The following is a 16,184-nucleotide window of genomic DNA, read 5'->3' on the forward strand; positions in this document are numbered from 1 at the left end:
CTAAACAACAGCGTTTGAGCGCATTTGCTCTCCCTCATTAATCATCCTGACAGCTTGAAAAACAACATTTCCTCCTTAATGACTGTATTTGAGTAATCATGGCTGCTCATTTCCATGCGAGCTTTCCTTTCCCCGGCCACCGTGGAGCTGCCCCCCCCTCCCCCCACATTCCTCCTCCCCCACTCTCTTTTATTACTCCCTCAACCCGTCCACGTGTGCGCGTGTGTTTTAGAGAGTTTTTCTCTCTTGACCTCCCAAGTTTGCGGCGTGGCGTCTGCTCCAGCCAATAGGAGAACACCTATAGCGCTCGCGAAGGAGGGAAAGAAAACCCATAAGGGATGACTGGATGTGGTCTTGCGGGGCTCCAGATGCGGAAAACAGAGGATGGTGTCACCACCCCAACCACACCTCCCCCCACTCTACCTCCCGTCTGAATGTGGCTAACCCACCAGTGGCCGCCGCTGGCCTCCAGGCCTCCGCTGGTCACTGCCAAAGCACGTTTCTCCGTTAAGCTCTGGCTCTGTGATGCATTAGAGCTGACAACTGCAGCTTCAGCTCGCAACCAGATCAAAACCAGCTGCGCATTAGAAGAGAAACCATAATTACATTTGCCTTTGTGTATGCCGCTGAAATCCCTTTTTTTTTTTAAACTTTCTTTTAAGGCAAAGGTAGATTGGTTGTATTTAATTTTTTGAAGGAATGGAACAAAGATACCTGCTCAAAACCTTTGCTGATTTACCCGTGGGCTGGTTTTATATCGTGAACGATAGCAGGACGAGCCGAGTTCAACGGCGGCTTTGTGGGGACGCGTTTTCAACTTTTCTATGTGGGCGGACGTAAGTGAAGGGTTTCTGGCGGTTTAGAAACATCGGCGCAGCGTGGCTTGACATCTGCGTCCGCTTTATTTTTGGACCACTTGAAAAAGCACTCATAGCCGGGATGATGGATGAAGTGATAAAGTTGGGGAGAGGACAAAACAAAAGCGGAGGAGTCCGTTTCTAGGAAGCGGGTTTCGCAGGCCGTATAACTCAGAGGCATGTGTCACAGAAAACATCGGGGCAGATGTTTGTAGTCTCGGAGCACGCCTAATGATTTTAGATCATCTCTACAGAGCGAAAGCGGGAAGAGGGCGAAAAAATATCGAACCATTACTCTCTGGATGGACTTTTTTTTCTCCCATTTGCACGGCTTTGAGCTAATTGAGAGGTTAAGGGCTAGTCGTGGAATGAAGGAGCAGCTTCGCCAGTCCTGTCATCATTAATCATCTGGGCTGTCAGGCTGTACCGAGAACTCACTCAGACCAAACAGGCGGGAGCCGGATAATACCACTGGGCTTGAAACCTCCATCTCCTCCCTTATTACACAGCTGGTTTTACCTCTGAGCAGAACATTTTGGGTCAAACGAAGGAAAGTGATGGTGGTACGATATACACAAATGTGCAAAAAAAATATTCTTTTTAAAAACAGCTTGGATGCCCTGCGTCATGATATGTAGTTTGTCGCCGGACACAAATGCAGCAGGCGGAGGCACTGAGCAGATTTCGTGGCATTTAATGAACAAATAAAGAACAAAAACTTACAACCAAAAACCATGGAGGAACACAGGGAGCCAGAGTTGAGCGACACGGGGATCCAAAAATGACAACAAGGAATGGACGTAGAAAAACCAGCAAAGAGTGAGAGGAGCAGAAGTGTTTAAGTACTGGAAGAATGAATGTGGAATAATGGACCTGGGCTGATTGGCTAACTGACTGCAGGTGGGAGGACAGAGAGAGAGAGGCAAAGTGTTAATAGTAAATAGAATCCTATGTTTTAACACTAGATACTATAGTATCTAGTGTTAAAACACAAGGCATTAGCCGTTTTGGAGTTACCGTTAACATTGGAGCTGTGACACATTAATGTTGATACACGGTGGTGGCAGAATCAGGCTGTGGCGATGCTTTCCTTCAGCAGGAACAAGCCAAGTACTCAGAGTTGATTGGCGATTATTATGTAGATGGATAGGTAAAAGAATAGGTACTTCTTGAACTTTTTGCTATTTTGTCACCTTTATAATTGAAAATATGTTTTTTAATGTATTTATTAAAAATGTCACTATTTCACAATGTGCTAAGAAACAACTTACCTTTACAGGAAAACAGTTTAGCCTCCATCGCCAGTGGCCATGCTAACTAGCCTTAGCCTTCACGACAGGCTCTCCCCATAGGAGGGGGAGAAGTATATGGCACATACATGAGCTTGATTGACAGCGCTAAGACCCGCCTCCTGCCTCTGATTGGTTGTTTCTGGTTAGCACTTTGGGAAGGCAGAAGAGCTGTTTTTTCATAGATTATCTGTCTCATACAAAACTGTCACGACACAGTGACAGTTTCAGCAAATATGTAATAATTTTTTTAATAGAAGGTACACATTGCAGCTTTAAAGCCACATATACATGTATTTTATTGGGATGGGTTTTTTATGACGAAATAACACAATGTTCTGACTATTAAATACAAATCACATGTTTGACATCAATGGAAAGCTTACTGTCAGAATCCGTAAATAACTCAAACGCCCTCGGAGGAGAATTGTTCCTGGTTTTGCCGTGGCCGCTCACATTTGTGTAGTGGGAAAAAAAAAAAAAAACATTTGTAGATGTTTTTTTTTTTTTCTTCAAACAAGTAAAACACTAAAAAAATGACTTCCGGTTATGGCGCTGAGGTGAGCAGACGCATTGAACCAGAGCTCCCAACTCGGTCGTCTAATTTCCCCCTGCCAGAGCTGAATTAACCCTCTAAAATCGATTATTTTATGATGAAAAGGGGAAAGGCATCAAAAAGTAACGGTAAATCAAAACAAACAGACGAGAGAACTTTTAAAACACTGTTTGACGAAGGCGAATCTGACCAGCACGTGGCTATGGAAGGGCTTCAGGCTAGCATCGGAGCTATCCACAAAGAGATCGTAGCTATCCGGGCAGACGTGAAGGAAGAGCTGAGCTGCTTTCGTGACGACTTCTCCGCCGACATGAAGAGAGATTTAAGACGTTTTCAAGAAGAGATTAATGGACGACTAAACGAAATCGTGTCGGACATAAAAGAGAACCAGAAGAGAACGGAGGAGTCGTTAAAACGTGTGGCAGAAATGGAGGAGTGGACCGCGGCGGCGAAAGAGGTGCTGTCTCAAACTATAAGCAACCAAGATCAAATTCAAGCCAAACTGACTGATTTAGAAGCACGCTCACGCAGAAACAACATCCGTGTGTACGGGATTCCGGAGGACACAGAGGGAGACAATTTGTTGGAGTTTATGGACGGTTTCATTAAGGCTGAGCTGTCACTCCAGGATATGGATCTAGCTATACAACGCTGCCACCGGGCTCTGGGTCCCAAACCGCCGCAGAATGCGAGCCCCCGCTCCGTGGTGATCGCCTTTCTGGCAGTCAGAACCAGGGATTTGGTGCTTCGCGCCGCGTGGAAGAAAAGAGAGGTACACCTCAACCAGCAGCGGGTTTATTTCGACCAGGACTACCCGACAGAGACCCAAAAGAAGAGGAAAGCTTACGCCCCTATCAGAAAACTTTTGAAAGAAAAAGGTCTCCGTTTCCAAACCCCGCAGCCAGCGAAGCTCCGAGTGTTTTTTGACGGCGGCCCGGTCACGTATAGCAGCGCGGCGGAGGCCATCAAGGACCTGCGAAAGAGAGGTATCGCTCCCGACGGCAATAGCAACGATGGTTCTCCCACGGCAGCGCCGATGGAGAAACTGGACAGACTGTCCTGGGTGATGGTGGAGGCCAAACGACGGAGCTCCGATGCACACGGAGAGAGAGCGCGGAAAAAACTCAGCGGATTTCGCCATGAGGCTGGAGACGCTGCCGCTTCTCCAAGTTAAGCGCCGCTCGGTAAAACCAAGCGGTAAGATGAGCAATCAGTGATCTGATCCAGCGTGCGGACTAAGAACTGAATATTTCTGTATAGAGACACTGTCAGACATTATAATATCCCTTCATTCAACTTTCGCTAATGTTAACTAGAAATACGTTACTGATAAAAAAAAAAATAAAATAATAGATAACACATGACAGTAGTTTTGGGAGCCGGTTTAAAGGCTCTGATTGTGCACTGAGTTAAACTCATACCGAGCTATGTCAGTTTGCACCGGAGAGACCCCCCATGGAGAGAGTCTCATGGGGATTTTTCTCTCCACCCAGGACTCCTTAATGAGTCATTTTGTTTTGGAAGTCGTTCCTTTAGTATGTTTTCAAGTTTCAGGTTCCTTGTTTTTGATTTCTACAAATGTTTTATTGTTAAGGTCACCTTGGATGTGTAAGTTAGAGGGATTTATCCATTTAAAGATTTATGCTCCAACAGCAATATAAATTTATAACTATTAATGTGCACGGGTTACAGAATCCAATTAAAAGAGGAAAGCTCATAGCTAAGATGAAGAGAGAACAGCAACAAATTATCTTCTGGCAAGAAACCCATTTAACAAAACAGAATCATGAAAAATTTAAAAAAATGGGGTTTAAAAAGACATTTTATTCCTCCCACTCAAATGGAAACACTAGGGGCGTGGCAATATTAATTGCAAATAATGTGGACTTCCAGGTATCCAAACAAATTACAGACAAGGAAGGCCGTTTCGTTTTGGTGAGGGGAACACTAGACTCAAACGAAGTAACCTTATTTAACATATATAGGCCTCCAGGACATGACAAAACATTTATTGATAAAATATTTGATCTTATATTGACTGAAACATCTGGCGTGTTGATATGTGGAGGGGACTGGAATGCACAACTGCATCCTTCCCTGGATTCTTCAAACCCTTTAAAAAAAATCAACTCAGAATCCCTGTATATAAACAAAATGATTAAAAGGATTGGCTTATTGGATGTCTGGAGGGAATGCCACCCACTGGCTAAGGAGTTCACCTTTTTCTCCCACCCTCATGGCGTTTACTCAAGAATTGATTATTTTTTCCTATTTAGAGCAGACAGATACAGGGTCCTAGACTGTACTATTGGTACTAGGGATGTGTCGGATCACTCGGGGGTATACTTGAAGCTACATTTAGACTCTCACCCTAAGACAACAATATGGAGACTTAACACAGCTCTGTTGAACGATAACAAATTTGAGGAATTCATTAACAAGGAATTTACAGAATATGTTGAATTTAATAACAGCGAAGAAATATCTCCAAGTATATTATGGGATGCGGCAAAAGCAGTACTACGTGGAAAAATTATAATGTGGGCATCAAGGAAGAAAAAAGAAAAATCTGAGCAATTCAATGACCTGACTAAACAACTAAACATTTTAGAGCAGAAACATATTGAAACCAAAGACCCTGCTCTACTACAGCAAATAGCTGCAATAAAAGTAGACCTAAATCGGAAGCTCAACGACAAAGTGATACTTAATCTCAAATATATTAAACAAACTTACTATGAAAATGGACCCCGAGCGAAAGAAATATTAGCCTGGCGACTAAAACAACAACAACTTGACAGATCCATCTTTAAAATTAGAAACCCCATTTCCAACCAGATGTGTTTCTCCCCAGACGAAATACATAAATCATTTGAAATATACTACAGGAACTTATATAGTCAACCCGAATTAACTGAGCTACCCTCAGTAAAACAGTTTCTAGATTCTTTGGATCTCCCCTCAATTGGCAATGAGCAAAATAAGTGATTATCTGCAGATATAACACCAGCAGAGGTCGATAAAGCCATCTCAAAATTGAAAGCAAGTAAGTCACCAGGAGGAGACGGATTACCAGCTGAATGGTATAAAATCTTTAGGAGATCTATAACACCTTTGCTGTTAAAATGTTTTAATCATGTGCTTAAAGGAGGGGAGACTCCACCATCCTGGAAACAAGCGATAATATCCGTTATACCAAAACCAGGAAAGGATAAAAGTGAGTGTAGCTCATACCGGCCTATTTCAGTCCTGAACATTGATTATAAAATATTCACTTCAATAATTGTTAGTAGACTAGAAAATATTATCCCCGAACTGATTGATACAGACCAGACAGGATTTATCAAAAATAGACGTACACAGGATAATGTGAGGCGAGCGTTACACTTAGTCGACATCATGAACAGAAATAATTTGAAATCTTTAGCAATCAGTTTTGATGCTGAAAAAGCCTTTGACTCTGTTCGATGGGAATACTTATATCTGGTTCTGCAGAGGTTTGGCTTTAATAATACAATCATAAATTGTTTAAAATCAATATACAGTTCGCCAGTAGCCCGGATCAAAATAAATGGAGGCCTTTCAGGCACAATTCCTCTGAAACGAGGATGCCGGCAAGGATGTCCTCTGAGCCCAATTCTCTTCGCACTTTTTATAGAGCCACTTGCCCAAAAAATTAGGGAAGACCCAGAAATTAAGGGAATCATATTTAAGGGAAAAGAATACAAGTCATGTCTATACGCCGATGATGTCCTGGTGACCCTATCTGACCCAGATGCCAGTCTACCTAACCTCATGTCCTGCCTCTACCAATTTGGACTTTACTCAGGTTATAAATTAAACTTTGGAAAAACTCAGACCCTGTGCTTTAACTACTCACCCAGAGAAGATATAAGTAATCGGTTTAAATTTAATTGGAAAACAAAAACCATGAAATATTTAGGTGTTAATATTACTAAAAATTTAATCAAAATATACAAGGCAAATTATGGTACTATAACTAATAAAGTTAAAAATAACCTGAACAAATGGGCTCCCCTGACGCTCGATTTGTACAACCGAATAGAAATCATAAAAATGATAATTTTACCTCAACTGTTGTTCCTTTTTCAATCTTTATCAATAGAAATTCCTATCAAGCAATTTAACGAGTGGAATCGGATCATCTCCAGGTTTATATGGCAGAATAAGAAACCAAGGGTACGCTATAAAACGTTACAATTACCAAGAGATAAAGGAGGAATGTCGCTCCCATGTCTGGAAAATTATTACAGAGCAGCACAACTGCAATTCGCGGTTTACTGGTGTGAAGAGGGTTATGAAGCAAAATGGAAAGAACTAGAATTAAGTCAAATTGACATCCCCCTGCAAGCTCTGCTGGGGGACAAACACCTCAAGACTATATATGCAGATGAGTTGAGTGTTACCACAAAAGTCCCTCTCAGCATCTGGTTTAGAGAGTTCCGAAACCCACTTTTAGAGAGGAAAACTAGGTTATTAAGATGGATTGAACATGATAGGGATTTTGTACCAGCACAACTTGACTCAAAATTCAATCAACTAACCAGAAAAGGCATGACATCATACTGCGTGATTTCTTCTGGAACTGATCTGGAAAGTTTCCAACAACTGCAGGAAAAATTTGACCTTGATAAACAAGACTTTTTCAGATACCTGCAGCTCAGGCACCACTTTAATAAAAACATTAAAATATTGGGAAAAAATGATCAGGACCTCATTAATATTTTTATTGATGCTTATAAAGGTAAATCTTATAAGAAGAGTCTGTCCAGACTATATGTGTGTTTAGAAAATAATAAAAAAACATCTACATTATATATTAAAAATACATGGGAAAAGGAGGCTACAATAACGCTGACGGAGGATGAGTGGCTCAACATTTGCCAAACAAACTCCACCACCACCAGCTCAGGACACTGGAGGGAATTTTCATGGAAGAATATTGTTAGGTTTTTTATAACCCCCAAAAGAACATTTTCTCAGACCGGAAGAGCTGAATCTGGGCAATGTTGGAGACGATGTAACAATATAATGGCTGACAACTTTCATATTTTCTGGGACTGCCCATTGATTTATCCCTATTGGCTAAAGGTAGCCAAAGAGATAAAAGTAATTCTTGGTTTTGAAATAGAGCACAATTTTAAAATTATATATTTAAGTTATTTACCAACTGAACTCAACACTCAAGATAAGTACCTTCTGAAAATACTACTGATAGCAGGAAAGAAAGCAATAACAAGAAAGTGGCTTAGTGGAAGCCCACCGACATTGTGTGACTGGTCAGCCACAGTAGAAGAAATACGTGAAATGGAAATGCTTACCTTCTCCATAAGACTCCAGGAAAACAAAATTCAAAACACTAAAAATAAAACTGTGGTGTGCATTTGTGTTTACCCTGTTTACACAGATACCCATAAACAAATGCAAAATGAATACTTTTCTTAATTAAAAATAAATACACAATCTTTCAAATTATTTGAGGATGTAAATTTTATATTTTATAGTTCATGTACGTTAAGTTGTGCATATTAATTGTATTCTTTTTAATCCCTTCTATCAACCTGTTAGGAGAAAGATTAAATTTTGCTCTTTGGCTAAATCTGGTATGTTTACATGAAGTATTTATGTTGACTAATATGAACTGTCCTCTTTTTATAAGACAAAAGTCATTTGTCACTAGCGTCAAAATTACAAAATAAAATGTAAAGATTCTTATTAGGACCCCAACTCCATATTGCCAACCCTCACTCGCACCGTTTCCAGCTCTCATCCAGCCGAAGCAAACATAAAATCTTTGGTTTCTTATAGCTGATTAATTAATAACCAAAAACTTGTGTCTGAAAGAGATGATGTAAAACACAACAAGGGGTTGTATCGGCAGTCGCCAACAGGTGGCATCACTGTCCAGCTCTACTTTTGTTGTAACAGTAAATACAGAGACACAATGCATCTGAAGAGTTGAAAAGTCAGAAAAAAAACCATTTCAACTCGTGTCAAAACTTCCAAGTTTGACAGAGCTGGAGAAAAGGAACGCGGTGTTGGCAGCTGCCGGCTCATCCGTAAGACTTATCAAACTAAGTGCAACTAGTTCCAGGATGCAACGTGAAACCTTCAGCGTGAGCCCAGAAGGTCTGTTGGCCCTGGGTTGAACCCAGACGGCCAACGGCCTCGTCTCAAACCACGGTAACCGAAGCGGACTCTCTTGTTACGGCGGAGACAGGCTGTCTTTGACCTCCGTGTCTGTCTTGTCAGAGTCGTGAGTGACCAGCGAGGCTCATCTATACTTCACAAAGGGTGCCACAGTGTCACGTTGCAAGAAAATTGTTGTATCACCAGTGCCAATCACAAGGCCAGACGTGGCAACTTTAGTGTCCGTCTGTCAGGATTTTCCCTTGTAAACCTAAAGGAGGTGGTTCTGATCCGTATCGGGACCTTGCGGTGTGCAGTACATGTTACATCCTTGTGGGTCTGTCTGTCACACCCGTTACATCTGGATGTGTTTGCTTCAAGGTGACACCAAGGTGCACTCACTGCTGTCAGTCAAGCACTCTCAAAAGCCATACATCATTGGGATCCTTCACGGCAAAAATAGCAGCTCGAACACATCCGGATCTCAGTGACAGCTTGGCTCGTAAAGATTTACGTCTTCCCAGGAGTCATCTCGAGCGCTTTTCTTTTAAAAGCATTTAAACTGTAGGCATAAATATTTTTGAACAGGTTTATGTACGTTTCCTGACGTTACGTGGATTGGCTGGGGTTGTAAATCAAGCTGTGTGTGTGTGTGTGTGTGTATTTCGGTGCTTTCACAGCCGTAATAAATCAGAGGTAATCACCTTGATCTAATGACGGAAGAATGAAAATATTCAAACCGGCAATCTTTTCCTCTAGGCGTCTTTATTTTGCATAAATCCAGAGCAAGAGCAAGAGGGCCCGGACTGAAGCGGACTTCTACTCAAATCCCCCAAAACTAGACTTTGATCAGTTTTGACGTTTACTTTGGATAACAATGTTTATTTAGACAGGAACTTAAGACTGGAGGGAGTGCGTCACCAATGGTTTACCCTACGTCAAACGTACTGAAGTCACAATACAGTCAAATAAACTATCCAGTAGTCACTTAACCACCACAATCTGAAGCAGGTAGGTAATCAAGTAGCCACTGAGTTAAAAAAAACCCCAACTTGGATTATTCCTTGTCAGTACATGTTTCACGCAGGGTGATAATTGGTGGTGCACCCCCTCCAATCTTAATTTCCTGTGTAAACCATGACCGGTTTTCGCATAAAGAACCTGCAAATGGAAATATCCAGACAATGTTAAAGATTTATAAAACTGCATTTACTCAAGGAATTGAACTGCTTTTGAGATCTGAGTTGTTATAAGAAGGTAGAAACACGTTTTAGTCTTGGCCTTTTTAGGACTAATGTCCAGTTCCAACTAATCCAGATCGTTAAGCTAATTGAGGATGCCAAAATCTCCTTATAAACTTTCAAGAAATTTAATTCAAATACCCTGGTCTAGCCTGCCAGTTCAACTGATTCAAACCAGAAATGAAAACAACAGAATACACGTCTTCAGTGTGGTTTATTTACCAAAATATGAGCTCCCATTTCACCGCATCACCCTCGAGGCCCCACCATCGGGTGTTTCAATATTACAAAAAAATATCACATCTCAGTTTTATTCATTTTGTTGAGGAAATCACAATAAAAAAAAAAAAATCAAAAAGCTGAGAACAAGATGTGATTTTAACATTCATTCAATACGAAAGTGTTAAGACACAGTTTTAACACCTTTCCAACATGTCCGCTCACATTACTGTAAAAGGAGAATATATAGAAAGTATTAAAGCCAGGTATCCTGTAGGAAATAAATAAACGTCATCAGCGGGAAGAAGCATGAGGAATCAAAGCAAAACATTGGGCCGGTTAAATGTGTGTGCCGTTTCAGGCTTTCATGCGTCTCCTGCAGGGAGAAGGCAACTGGAGCCAGTGGCCGCAGCCAGCAGCCAGCCCTCACACACTAGCTTTTTATTTTCCCAAATCATCACCGTTTGCTGAAAGCTTTTATGCACAACCATCAATTTCCAGAATAGCACAGAGCGGTAGATCACCTCAGGGTAGTCAAGTCTCTTGCAATGTGCAAAAACAGAAGGTCTGCATGCCCTTTGAATTTGGAAAGGGAAATGCTATTAGAAATCTTGTGGATAAACGTTCAAACCGACAGCAGAGATGCTTTTAAGAACAGAGAAAAGTGTCTCCAGGTTATTTCTGAATTCAGAAGAAGCAGCAAGTTGTCACAATTTATCTTAAAGTAAAACAATTTGGGGAATGTAGTTATTGACTTTCTGGCAGAGCAAGGTGTTGTTTTCCCAACCAGCTAGCTACAAAGCTGCAACCAGTTAGCTTAGCTCAGAAAGAGGCAAACAGCTAGCTTGACTATGTAAGCAGCTCAGCTCTGCTGAATATGTTCAAATATGATTCTTTTAATCTGAAAAAAAAATGGGCAAAATAAGCAGAAATGAGCAATTTTACAAGTCAAATCAGAAACATTATCTAAAGTTTCCATCAGTTGGTTCAGAACTCCTTCCCAAAGTTGTTTGAAAACTAAAAATTACTGTTTCAGCTGAATTATTCCTTTCGGACAACATTTCACGTGAGATTCAGAGAGCAGCTGAAGCCAGGACAGCTAGTGTAACCATTTTTCCAGGTGCTGTGCTAAGCTAAGCTAATTGCCCGTAGGTTCACATTTAAGAGGTGCACAGGAGCCATTTTAAGCTTCTCACCCAAGCTCTCTGCAAGAAAGCAAACATGATTAATTCCCAAAATGTCAAACTACTCTGAGAAACACATAAGTACATGGCGTTCTATTGGTATCCAAGGGCTGATGCAGATCCAAGTCTTTGACTGTAAAGAGTGTAGTGGGGATAGTAAGGGCCAGTGGTGGGCAGAGAGTGCAGGGAGATGGAGGAAGGCCCAGAGGGGAGGTGGACCTTACTGTAGGGGTGATAGCGAGCTAAGCCCAGGCTGGGTGGAGCCCTGAGCGACAGAGAGCTGGGGAGGGAGCCCGGGCTGCTCTGGTGTGGGAGGTGCAAGTGGCAGGATGCGGGTCCAGACGAGGAAACGGAGAGCAGCTTACTGTCCATCCCCACAGGCAAAGCTGTGTGGGTGCGAAGGTGAGCCAGCAGTTCATCTGAGGTGGCGAAGCGCTTGTCGCAAGGCCCTCCAGCGGACACCCAGTTGCAGGCGTGGGGAAGGGGGTCGTTTGGTAGCATAAAGCCGTACGTGTAAAGGGGATGAGACAGGGAGGGGGACACGCTGGACGACAAGGAGCTTTGGTGGAGGGAGTGAAGCGGGTGGGAGGGGTACACCATGGGAAAGCTCGACTTTAGGGTGGAGGAAGGGTCGTGGATGCAGGAGTTGCAGTTGCTACTGCCGAGATGAGACACACCAGGGTAGCTTAGACAGTAAGGGTCCCTGCAAAGGCCCTGCATGAAGGACGGAGGGGAGGCGCCCGTCAGAGGGCTGGAACTCGTGTGTTTTCCTCCCATGCTCAGGCTTGTTTTGGACGGGTCCAACCCTGGGAGGAACTGGGATGGATAGCCCGCGTAACCCCCCATGACAGATCCATGATAGGCCATGTTGGAAGAGGGTAAGGGGAAGAGTGGCTGGCTGTTTTTGTAAGGAGAGATGGGAGTGACGTGCCCAGGGCCAAGGCTAGGCTGGGCGGCCTCGGCTCTACCGCCGACGTCCTGGTTGGAGCCGCTGTCTGAGCTGCTGTTGCTGCAGTTTGTGCTCGCCCGGACGTGGCTGGAGTTCGCGTGGTGCGGGCTGTCTGCGCTCGCCTTGCCCCCGTCAGCGTCTTTTTTTGGATTGCCGTGGTTATTACTAGTGGAAGTGCTGGTGGGGCTGCTCTGCTCGCGTCCAGGTTCAGAGGTAAGAGTTTGGGACTGCGAGGCGGGCTGTCCGCCGGGAGACGGGCTCTGTTTGTGATGCTGCTGAGCCTGTCCTGGGGGGGTGCTAGTGCCTCTGGAGCCAGGCGAAGAAGCGTGGGATGGATAGGACTGCTGGCTGCTGGTTGAATTCCCATTAGTGGTTGAGCTACTGCTGCTCGGTACCCTGAATCCAACTTTGTCACCACTGGAGCTGCTGGTAACACCATCCCTGCGACAGTCTACGTTGCTTTTGTTGTAGGGTTTAAAGCTAGATTTGTCCTCCAGAGAAGAGCGGTGCTCCCCCAGCTTCAGGCTGGAGGACGACGACCGACTGCTGGATTCTTTGTCCCCCGGGCTGCAGGAGGAGCCGAGCTTGGAGGAAGAAGGAGGGTCTGGTTTACCAATCTGAGAGCAGGTCTGAGCCAGCAGGGCCAGTGGACTCTTCTTAGCATCCAGCTACAAAAGAAGCATGAGATTTGGGTTATTATGAGTAGGAGAACTTTAGTTTCATATAAAATATTGTGGTTTAAATTCCTTAACCCTCCAGCAACTCAGGAGGAGCGTGGCAGATGTCACTGGTAGACGGCAGGGAAAGGGGGGTTGTCCTGTCAGACTGTCAGTTCCCAAAACCACACACAAAAAAAGAACTTCATAAAAGCGCACACGGAGTCAGTGGGACCCTGTAGGACTGTGTAAAGGGTGAAAAGCTTGTAGGGTCCAAATTCCCTCGTCTCTTAAGGCCGCTGGTCTTAAGCGTTTCTCTGTGCTTACAAATATGGCTGTAGCTATCACATAATGACATACTGGTCTTTAAAGAAATTTTAAAATAATAGAGAAGCAACAAATATAGTTTCCTAGACGCCAAAGGATATTTTAAAACTTTGAACAACACATTTCTTTGCATTAGACATTTGCTCTTCAGCTTTTAATTCAAACATCATCTGACATTTGCAGACTTCTCTGCTGACTGAAAAAAGCTGCGTTCTGGTCCAGACTTTAGCAAAAACAATCTGGGCCTTGAGATTTTAGAGCTCCTCTTTTTCCCCCCTTGTTTTGATGAATGAAATTATTGCAAATGCAGAATTTGTATACTTTCCCACAATATGTACGAGTCAAGATCACTAGGAAGTGCTTTAATATGTGGAATGTTTATATAGATAAGACGACGTCACAACGACAATCATCTTTTGGAACATGCTCAATGCATTCTTTCTTTCTTTATTTTTTTTCTTACATTTTCAGGCCTGGCACAGCTACTGAAAATACTTTATTGGACATTTTTAGACTTGATGCCACGTTTCTGACAAACTCTTTTTGAAACAGACGCAAAGATGTGGACACACAAAAAAAAAAAAAAAGGAAAAACAGAACTCTGAAGTTGATCAATCTAAAGTAATTTATGTGTGTTTGTATGAGGCACCAAAACCGGTTGTTGCCCAGGGGCCCACATTATCTTCAATCAAGCCCTGGCTGTGATGTTTATTTTGTTCCAACACTGACCCAGACCCCCTCCCCCAAGCAGCGTTTTATTGAAACTACACACAGAAAAAAAACTTGGCCATCCATCTAAACAACAGGACCATGCAGCTGCAAAGTAAAATAAGAAGAAGACGCCGATATAGAGCCGTCTAATGTGGCTTAAAGGTGGATGGTGTTGATGGAAAGATCAGTCTATAGTTTGACTACCTGGGAGACAATTGGACAGGGGCTTTGAGCTTAAAAAAAAGTTACATTTAACATGCCTTTTTTTCTGGACTGAGTAAAGACCAAGGTTAACCTCCAGTGTTTTGGGGGTAAAAGTGAATTTGCATCAGCAGCAAATCAGCAGACAGCCGATTAGTCTAGTGAGTTTTAAAACTAGTGAGTTTTATTTGCTTTCTTCTACATAAACTTGTGGTTATCTTAAAAAACCACGGAACCTTTTTCATGATTATATTTTTACTGCAACTCAGTCACAACAGAAGGACTCGTTCTGGATAAAAACGAAACAAAACAAAAAGAGACTATTTCTCAATTTTCCTTCTCTTAAATCAATTTCCTCGTCGCCGCCGCGAAAACACACAAAGGCTCGCAGTCCAAAAGCGAACCATCTGTAAATCATTTTTTAAAAAAGTCAATAAATACCTCGATGCTCACTGGCGCGGACGTCAGAGGCTGTAAATATTCCGGATGGAGCAAGTGTCCGGTGTGCGCCGTCAACATCTTGATCAGCCGGATGGGAAGCCGCTTCGCCTGCCGTAGAGGGTCCAGAGGGGTCAGCAGCGAGACCGCGGCGCCGGGGCGAGACCTCTTCGACTCGGTGGTGTGGCTGAGTTCGATCCGCTCACTAACTCGATCCGCAGCTGGTCCCGAAGGCTGATATTTCATTGGAGATAAAGCCGGTGCTTTCGGGAGGTGATGCGCGCGATAGTTTCCGCTTTCCCCCCCACCTTCACCCCCCACGACACCAAACCTCACGAGATGTTTCGTATAAATGAAATCCAAGCAGAAACGCAGCGGGAGGAGGACAGAGAAACAGACGCCCCGGTCCCGGTGCGCTACTTAGTAGGAAGCATCTTCATGTATCCAACTTGAAATATAGATCCGTGAGGGGGAAAAAAAATTATAAACAAACACAAGTTAAAAAAAATAATAAAACATGCAGCACAGTTGTTGTTGTTTTCTATGCAAGCGTGAAAAGATCGTAGAATCCAAGGTTGGAGAAGACCTGGTCCAGTGCGTGCGCTCCGGCCGGACTTCTGCGGCTTTCTGATCACGACGGGCGCACTTGGAGGCGCAGCAGCCGCGGTCTGCCCGCATCAGGAAAGAGCTGGGCGGGGAGAGCGTGCGTAAGAGGCGGAGCCTAATCCGCGCACAAGGTGACAATTCTCACTCGTTTGACTTCTATATATATATAGAAGTCAAACGAGTGATATCTTTTTAATGCTTTTTGAAAAGCATTAAAAAGATATGCTGTCTTTTCAGTATACTCACTCTTGGAGATTCAAGATTAAGCTTCTTCAAAGAGTTTTGAGCAATCCATATATATATATATATATATATATATATATATATATATATATGCATTTGACAGAAAGAAATAAGAAAGAAAGAAATGTGTTTTTAACACATTTTCCAATGACTATGCATACATATATAAATTTTACACCCTCAAAAACAGAATTAAAAACTGTCTAAAAAACAGTCAACAGTGTTAAAATATCACTGAGAAAAACTCAATTAAAAAAAACAGAGCTCAGGTTTTACTTTGTTTTAACCATCAAAGTAAACATTGTGTCAGGTTTATCTTATTTCTTCTACTAGTATAAATTGAAAATTCTGTTTGTCCAATCAGAAAATTTTACAACTTCCAGTCATCTCAACAGGCCACCCTAGGTACCGTTTCTCTCTGCTTACAGCATTTGTACAAACCGTCACTCAACTACAACTTGTTTGACAACATGGCAGGCTAAGAGATCTTGATGGACGGACTGACAGTCTCATAAGCCCCTGTGTTTGGATTCCTACATCAGAATGTGACGCTAACG

The 16,184-nt window shown here is 42.9% G+C and overlaps 1 protein-coding gene across 1 annotated transcript; it reads right to left on the bottom strand.

The window, feature by feature from the left end:
* Positions 1-10,288: 10,288 nt before the first annotated feature.
* On the bottom strand, positions 10,289-15,466 carry LOC114149689 (zinc finger protein 703-like). The gene is made up of 2 exons (XM_028025716.1): positions 14,782-15,466; positions 10,289-13,113 (listed from the first exon to the last, which is right to left on the bottom strand). Exons 1-2 carry the CDS (start codon positions 15,022-15,024, stop codon positions 11,590-11,592), a joined length of 1,767 nt encoding a protein of 588 aa, XP_027881517.1. The 5' UTR covers positions 15,025-15,466; the 3' UTR covers positions 10,289-11,589.
* Between the last annotated feature and the right edge of the window lie 718 nt (positions 15,467-16,184).

The sequence above is a fragment of the Xiphophorus couchianus genome, chromosome 8 (genome assembly GCF_001444195.1).
Source record: "Xiphophorus couchianus chromosome 8, X_couchianus-1.0, whole genome shotgun sequence".
Taxonomy (NCBI): domain Eukaryota; kingdom Metazoa; phylum Chordata; class Actinopteri; order Cyprinodontiformes; family Poeciliidae; genus Xiphophorus; species Xiphophorus couchianus.

Excerpts from the sequence above, each read along its gene's own strand:
- LOC114149689 (XM_028025716.1), bottom strand. The coding sequence starts at position 15,024 with ATGAAATATCAGCCTTCGGGACCAGCTGCGGATCGAGTTAGTGAGCGG. Across the intron at positions 13,114-14,781 it reads CCGCGCCAGTGAGCATCGAG|CTGGATGCTAAGAAGAGTCC; the intron begins GTATTTATTGAC and ends CTTCTTTTGTAG.